Source organism: Crotalus tigris, unplaced genomic scaffold, assembly GCF_016545835.1.
Source record: "Crotalus tigris isolate CLP2741 ecotype Arizona unplaced genomic scaffold, ASM1654583v1 scf7180000017581.37631, whole genome shotgun sequence".
Taxonomy (NCBI): Eukaryota; Metazoa; Chordata; class Lepidosauria; order Squamata; family Viperidae; genus Crotalus; species Crotalus tigris.
In genome coordinates, this window is record NW_024096491.1 from 2,501 (window position 1) to 10,867 (window position 8,367).

Consider the following 8,367-nt stretch of genomic DNA (forward strand, 5'->3'; position numbering starts at 1 on the left):
ATGTGGCGTTCTTTGCGCCCGGCTTCTTGACCTCATCATGGGTCCCAGCCAATCCACCTGCGTTTTGATCGTAGTTTCTGTGTTGCAAGCTGTAAATTTCCTCACTTTCCTTGCTTGTGCCGGTACCGCAGCTCTTCCTCCCTTCTTTGCATGACTGTAAGTCAGGGGGACTCCTTAATTCCACGTAATTAGATATGCACTGTCTGTGTTTATGTTGTTTGTTCTCCTCATCCTCCTTCTTAGTACTCCCTATTTCTCTTCTCCTCCCCCTATTTCTCTGTTTACGATCCTCTTTCAAAGTTATACCCTCATTGTTTGTCTCTGTAGCCCAAGATTCCATTGTGTTTATATCATCCTGTTTCCCGATCCTTTGTATCTCTTTACTAACTCCCCTTTCTATTTTCTCTTCAATGGGGGTGATTTTGACACCCTCTCCAGAATTCGTGGCACCCACAAATTGATTGTTGACCCCTTCTCCCAAGGGGGCTGTCCCTTCACTGTTGTTTGTGTATTCGCTCATTACTTGGGGGTATGCAATCTTCCTTACAGGGAGAGAGGCGGGGTCCTTACGGTCGTGACTTGCATCCCCTTGTGCATTCCTACGGGGAGTCGTTCCTCTCAAATGTCTGTAGGAGTGTGTAGAAGCTCTAAGATTATAGTGAACAGGCTTCTCATCTCCCCGTTGTTCTCCTGCATTCCCAAGGCAATAACAGCTCAATCGGGAACTGTCATTGGTGAAGTTAGTTGCAGGATCGCCGGTGGAGTTACATGTGGCATTCCAATCCTTCGAATCATGATTGTTTAATAACCCAGAGTCTATACCAGATCGCTTTTTTGTCAAACTCCTCGCTGTTCCCAGGGAGGCCCTCGATTCATCGGCACTTGGCTCTTGGTTGTCAATACACTCCTGTGTCCATGGGGGAGGGACATATGTTTCAGCAGGTGGAGAGTTACTCAGCTGCTGATTATTCCCTGTCTGGGCATTTCCAAGGCTTGTCTCCTCCGTCAACCCTCTTTGCCGAAGGCACGTAATGTTACATTGTTTTCCTCCGGAAGGACGGTCACGCATTGCCCATGCTCTTAATGTTACAAGTGCTGGGCATAGGTCCACATGTCTGTTGATGGATTCTTCATTGGAGAGCCACGCCTCTTTAAGGAGCCGGCTCCCCTTCGTGCTGTCACTAGCCATCACCTGCACGTTATTAAAATCGAACCTATGCCCAGATTCTAGCATATGTGCTCCGATTTGGGAATGTTGGTCGCCTCTCCTTACCGCCAACAAACAACATAAACACAGACAGTGCATATCTAATTACGTGGAATTAAGGAGTCCCCCCAACTTACAGTCATGCAAAGAAGGGAGGAAGAGCTGCGGTACCGACACAAGCAAGGAAAGTGAGGAAATTACAGCTTGCAACATAGAAACTACGATCAAAATGCAGGTGGATTGGCTGGGACCCATGACGAGGTCAAGAAGCCGGGCGCAAAGAACGCCACATTTATAAATAGCTTCTCCCATCGACTGGAGGCTACCCTGATGATGCTGGCAAATGCCAGCAAAAGCTTGGTTTTATTAAAAATTTTTATAGTTTTACAACTTCCTGGTGTTCATGTATTTTATTGTTTAACATGAGTCTATCTAGGAATCACCGTTTTGCTTTTAATATTCTTAGTAATATATATATGTATGTATGTATGTATGTATGTATGTATGTATATATATATATATATATGTTTTCTGAGGTTTTCGCGGGTGTTTGTATGTAGGTCTTTGGTTGTTCGGGTTTTCTCCCACGTAAAATTGGAAGTGTCTTGGCGACGTTTCAACGAAGTCCCATTCGTCATCTTCAGGCTGGTGTTTTCAGCTTCGTGCTTCGAGCAGCATACATACATACATACATACATACATACATACATACATACATATATATAATTTAAGATTCACAGGTAGTTTACCTACATGGGCTTAGGCATATATATGACTTGCAAATAATCCATTTTATTCTACTTGTTTGATGCTGTGTGTCCCACAGTCATCTCTTACCCTCCAAAATTAGTGTGTACACACACACACACACACACACACACACACACACATACTAATCACTTAATATTCACATGTAGTTTATGGATATGGGTGTAGGCATATATATGATTTGCAAATAATCCATTTTATTCAACTGGTTTCATGCTGTATGTCCCACAGTCATCTGTTACCCATCAAAATTAGTGTACAGATAGAAACACTACCAATAAAAGTGACTCTGTTCTACTCCACAGCTAAACACTGAACTTTTTTGGTTTCTTTGCAGCACAAAAGTCTTCTGAACTGGTCATTGGAGGTGATGAATGTAACATAAATGAACATCGTTCCCTTGCACTCGTGTATATCACTAGCGGTTTTCTCTGCGCTGGGACTTTGATCAACGAGGAATGGGTGCTGACCGCTGCACACTGCGACAGGTGAGGGCATTACAGAATGTGGAAGGGTTGAGGGAGATCGTGGTTAGATATCCACAGTTTTTTATAATGTTTCTGCTAGTTTTTTGTGACTTCTCTGTGCATTTTGAATGAGTGTTCTGCTGTTACTGCTATTGCTCCTCACAATCATATCTTGAGCAATGTTGTTTATATTTACGGTTGAATTTCCTTCTTCTTCACCACAGTATTCATATCTTTCCTTTTTTCTGGGATATAATAATAACAAGAATAACAAAATCTGGAACATTACCTGAATACCATCAGCATTGACAAAATCACCACAGTCAATTGCAAAAGGCAGCTTTACTTGTAACATCCTGTGACAATCCCTGTAATACCATGGAACCACAAAATTTTCCTACCCCAGTCTAAATATCTGGCTGACTGCTCAGAAAATATTAACCATATGCTGCCTGTCTCTGGGGGTTTGCCATAAGAAAATATTTTTTTAAAAAAAATCAGTAAAACATAAAAGATAAAAAGATGATGAAGTGAGAGGCTTCTCTCTCCCTTATCAAAGGCCTGGGTGAGCCACTACACCTTAATACCTCTTCTTAACAAGAGCAGAGTGGGCACCATCCAGATTTTGTGTTCGTCTTTATCTATCCCACCATCCTTTGAGATAGGCTGGGTTGAGAGAGGATGTGCACAATACAAAGTCATAACATTAGTACTGTAACCACATGGGTTCTATCTGAAACACAGCCATCTATAATTTATAAGTGCAACATTCACACAATACACATCCAAGTCAAGAAAGAGATGGATTCATACTATATGCTGAGGTTTCTGAGTGCGAAACAGCACACAGGTAAATTCACGCTTCAAGATTTTACATAAACTATGGAAATAGCTTATTCAATCACCTTGAACAAATTTCTTGAGCGTACCCAGATCTCTAGGACATTGACAGTAACTCTTCCAGGATTCAGGTGCTAACAATCCTGGTTGAGGGCCAAGGAACATCCCAAGTAATATAGAGTTTACTTTAATTTGTTGTTGTTAATTTGTTGTTGTTTTTCTTGTAGGGGAAATATGCTCATATTCTTCGGTGTGCATAGACTAAAGGGACTAAATAAGGATGTGCAGAAAAGAGTCGCAAAGGAGAAGTTCATTTGTCCCAATAGGGAAAAAAATGATGAAAAGGACAAGGACATCATGTTGATCAGGCTGGACAGCCCTGTTAGCAACAGTGAACATATCGCGCCTCTCAGCTTGCCTTCCAACCCTCCCAGTGTGGGCTCAGTTTGCCAAATTATGGGATGGGGCGCAATCACATCTCCTAATGGTAGGGATCTCTGTCTATACTCTCAGACCCAGCTTTTGATGTAACACCAACTAGGTCTAGGGTCTCACTATGTCATCCATGAATATTGGAATGTGGATGAACAATGGGATTCCCTAAGATTCCATTTCTTCATCTGTTCCACACCCACAAGGTCCTTGGAATAAAAGAAATAAGTAAGGCACTGGCATGCTGTATAGCTAAAAAAAAAACCTAAAGGATCAGGTTTATTTATAGCAGTGCTGTTGGGAATCAGAAAAGTCCTATTAGCATGGCAGTCTTGCATGACTTCATTACCTTTAATAATGGGGTATTTTGTGAATGATCATGGCCATTTTGGAAATGGAGAAATCTCCCATGGAGGATGTTTTCAGAGTATATTTACTACTCGCTCTCAAAATATCAAATATGAACTCAAAAACATGGTCTATCCTTGGATGGATATAAAATCTCTGTGGATGGTTGCAGAGGACTTCTTCCTTTTAAGTCCTGGTGGTGCAGTGGTTAGAATACAGTATTGCAGGCTATCTCTGCTCCCAGCCTAGAATTTGTTCCTGACAGGGCTCAAGGTTGACTCAGCCTTCCATCCTTTTGTGGTTGATAAAAGGAGATCTCAGACTGTTGGGGGCAATATGCGGATATTTTAAATCATCCAGAGAGTGCAGTATATAGGTCTAAGTGCTATTGCTATTGCTAGTAAGGCCATGGAAGTGATACATGTGCTCTCAGCTTTGGCTTATGGTCATCCACACATTCAAGCCTGCCAAGGTAGGTAGAACTTGTAAGCCCATCTTGTTTTCTACCTAGGTTTCTACCAAATAGGTGTAGCTAGAGCAGACAAGTCAAACAGGCTTGGTCAAGAGCTGGGAAATAATTAAGGACTCAAACAAATAATTTTCAACTCACCACTGAAGCACCACAGGGTTTTTTTGTTTGTTTGTTGTTTTTGAATACATGGAGACCCAGTGAATTTAAAGTAACAGCAAAACTTTACTGCTTGCAATGTAAATTTGTTCTTTCTCATACCCACACATCCACCCATCCATATTTAGACACATCCTTCTCAATTAGGCTGCCAGGCACCAGCTAGATGGACAGAAACACCTAATTTGTGGATCCAAAGATGACTCAAGGAATGCGTGAGCTTTAGTACACCATTTTATCCTCAAAAGTTCTTGATTTGTTGATTAGGTGGGATTGGGGTTTATTCCATATTCTCAGGCTCAACTTTGTCAGATTCAGATGATATTTTTCCTTTGTTTCCTTAGACCTATTTCCACCTCATCTGTCCTCCCCAATGGATCTTTTAGACAAGATTCCTGGCTTTTTGTTCTTGTACACAATACAAACCTACAGGTCTGCTTCATCTTCAGATATGGAAGTTTCAGTATGCCGGCTGAGGAATTTTGGGAGTGGAAGTTCCGAAGTCTTAAAATGGCCATGTTTGGAGACCCTCCGTTCTAGGTCATCTCCAGGGGATGCGAGATCAGTTCTGTGACTTTTGAACTAGGAAAAGCCCCACTTTTCCAACAAGGCAATCTTTGCGTAGAGTGCTGGAGAAATTTGAGAAGCCTTCAAATGCCCATCAGCTGATGGAATACCTATTAATATCTTGAGAAAAAACATTTAACTAAATCTGTTTTTCCCAGGAGTCCCTTTGAACAGCTTTAAAAGACAATACTTCCTATTCCAGGCAATGAGATCAGCTCCACTGCTTGGAGACAATGGAAATTATAGCTCTATGCATCTAGGTGGTAAATTGTGAAAGATAGAATTTTGCCTATTTTTTATTTTTTTCAGTGACTTTGCCCTGTGTCCCTCATTGTGCTAACATTAACATACTCGATTATGAGGTGTGTCGAACAGCTTACGCAAGGTTGCCAGCAACAAGCAGAACATTGTGTGCAGGTATCCTGGAAGGAGGCAAAAGTTCATGTGATGTAAGATGATCCGTTTTAAGACAGACTCCTAAAGAAATGATGCCAAATTTCAAAGCTGTGAGAGAGATCTAGCCTTGAAGGCATCTTGTACAAACATACAAAGTTATGGCTTTTTCTAACTCAAGTGCCTTCTAGGTGTCTAGATTTCCAGACTTCCCAATATTGGTGATTCTGGTGGGGGAAACACAAGGAGTTAAATTCTTCTACAAGGATCCTGGACTGGGGAACATCAAAGTGAAATATTGGGGGCTATATGTGAATGGACAATGGGAGGGAATTGTTTGCTCCACTTTCCATTCATAGATACTGTAGTAATGTTTCATGTTTGATTTTTTTCAACAGGGTGACTCTGGGGGACCCCTCATCTGTAATGGAGAAATCCAGGGCATTGTATCTTGGGGGGGCGATATTTGTGCCCAACCACGTGAGCCTGGCGTCTACACCAAGGTCTTCGATTATACTGATTGGATCCAGAACATTATTGCAGGAAATACAGATGTGACCTGCCCCCCATGAAAACTTTTGAAAAAGCTAAGAGGAGAAAATACATCTCTTCTATATCCCTAACCATATCCAACTACATTAGAATATAGTCCCAGGTTAACTCTACAACAACAAAAAAAAAAAAATCCCAGAAAACAACAACAGGGAAGGACCAGATAAAACAGATAAATGGATACGAAATTGAGAATAGAGACTTAAAGATGGAACTTAACAAAACAAGGAACCATGATTTAATCCTAATGGGGGGGGGGAAATCACAAGAATTGGAAAAAATAACTTATCCCTTAACACTGCAAAATAAATCTGAGGACAAGAAAACAGATTAGATATATTGGACTGTAGAAATGTCAGGAACATCTAACATTTATGAACATATGGAAAAACCTTTTGACTCAGCAAAATACATTGATTAATAAAGATACTGGGCAAAGGAAAAAGACCAAAGTAGAAATCAAGAAAATAGATGATGGGACCTACCAGAGAGAATACTTAAAAAAGAAACACTTGGTTGAATATGGTTAAAGAAATAGAAAAGATGTGAAATATATATGTCACTCTAAGAGGGATGAATCTTCTAAATAATATAGTATGCTTTCCCCCCCTTTTTTATTCTATTTCTTGATATGAGTAATATAAAAAAGTTGAAATGGCTTAGAGAAAGTAAATGTTTTAGATATTTAAATGTGATTAAATTTAAGAAAATTATAATGAATAAAAAATGTTTTGAATAAGAGTTAAAGGACTAAATGGCTAGATGTATTAAATGGAATATTTAAAGATTAAACATATTTTTAATTATGGTTAAAAAGAATAAGAAATATTGGAAACAAATATATATTAGCTTAAGAGGGATATATATTTTAAGTAGTATGTTATTTTTTATGTTTCTTTATTCTTGCTCTCCTTTTTTTCACTGTTTTATCTATTCCATAAGAAATGTAAAAGTGTGAGATGATTCATATGGAAAAAATAGAGTTAAATTTTTAAATGAAATTATTTTTTGAGAAAATCTTAACCAGTAAGATTACTTAGAATCTTGTGGGAGAAACAAATTTAAATAAGGACTGTAACAGGATCTATGATAAGGCAACCAGAATGATTGTATAGAAAAGAAATATTATATTGATTTGATTATTATTTTTAGGAATATTTGGAAAAAATTATATATTTAATTGTTATCTATCAAATCATTAAGAATTGTATTAACTCAATGTTTGCAGAAAAGGATATTTTGGGGAAAGGAGGAAATCAATTAAAAGTATTAAGTGGATTATGGATTACAGAAATCAATTGCTAGTGATTGTTTTACACAGTGCTTTTTTTGTAAAAAAAAAAAAAAGTGCTGGAACTCACACATGTCATACAACCCGCCTTGCCTATCCTACAAGGTTCTATCAAAAAAAGGTGCTGGAACTCCGTTCTGGACATTCTATGACAAAAAAAAAAAAAAACCTGGTTTTACAAATGTAAACGCAGAGAACACACTGTTCACCAATTATTAAGTGATTTATGTTTTAAAAAATCAATAAATTACAAAAAAGAAAAGAAAAGGAAAAGGTCTGACTTGGTGGAAAAGATACTACGAGAGTGGGAAATTGAAAAAAAAAAGTTCTGAAGGACAGCAATGAAGCTCATAATTGCTTAGGTTCATATAGGTCAGGAAGCCATCACCAAACCAACCTGTTCGATCGCCTAATGCAATGTGTAAAGCCAACGGACGTTTGTTCCTGCCATTGATGGATTACTAGCAGAGATCAGATCATTACATAACCTAAACTGAGCTAGGTTTGATTCTGCTATTATTAAGAACTCAGCTTCCATCTTAGGTAGTCCTTCCTTGGCAGTCCTTTAACAAGACTCATTCTCGGATAAATCTACCTTGGCCCTTCCTTTCATCTACAAACCAAATACATTGTTCTTAACCTGTTTAATTCAATAGTATGTAATGTAGGGATAATCATCTTGGATAGATTTTTGGCCCAATAAGGACAGGCGCATTAAGGGTTATTAATTGTGAACGCTTCCAAGCTGGGGGAAGTACGGTCCAACTATCAGGTGCAGAGGATGCCCTCATTTCTTGCTTGTGAATACCCAGCAGTATCTAGTGGGCACTGCAAGAAACAAAATCTTGGACTGAGATACATTTGGGTCAATCTA

At 39.0% G+C, this 8,367-nt stretch overlaps 1 protein-coding gene across 3 annotated transcripts in view; it reads left to right on the plus strand.

The window, feature by feature from the left end:
- LOC120315719 (snake venom serine protease-like) overlaps positions 1–6,362 on the plus strand; it is a 7,946-nt gene extending 1,584 nt beyond the window's left edge. For 2 of the 3 annotated variants that reach the window (XM_039360544.1, XM_039360536.1), the window contains 4 exons: positions 2,313–2,463; positions 3,510–3,769; positions 5,567–5,706; positions 6,049–6,362. In XM_039360544.1, the coding sequence (XP_039216478.1) occupies positions 2,313–2,463; positions 3,510–3,769; positions 5,567–5,706; positions 6,049–6,222 (725 nt within the window). In that variant the 3' untranslated portion in view covers positions 6,223–6,362. Of the gene's footprint in view, positions 1–2,312; positions 2,464–3,509; positions 3,770–5,139; positions 5,707–6,048 lie in introns of those variants that run through there. The other variant, XM_039360553.1, reaches the window with a different exon arrangement.
- Positions 6,363–8,367: the final 2,005 nt, after the last annotated feature.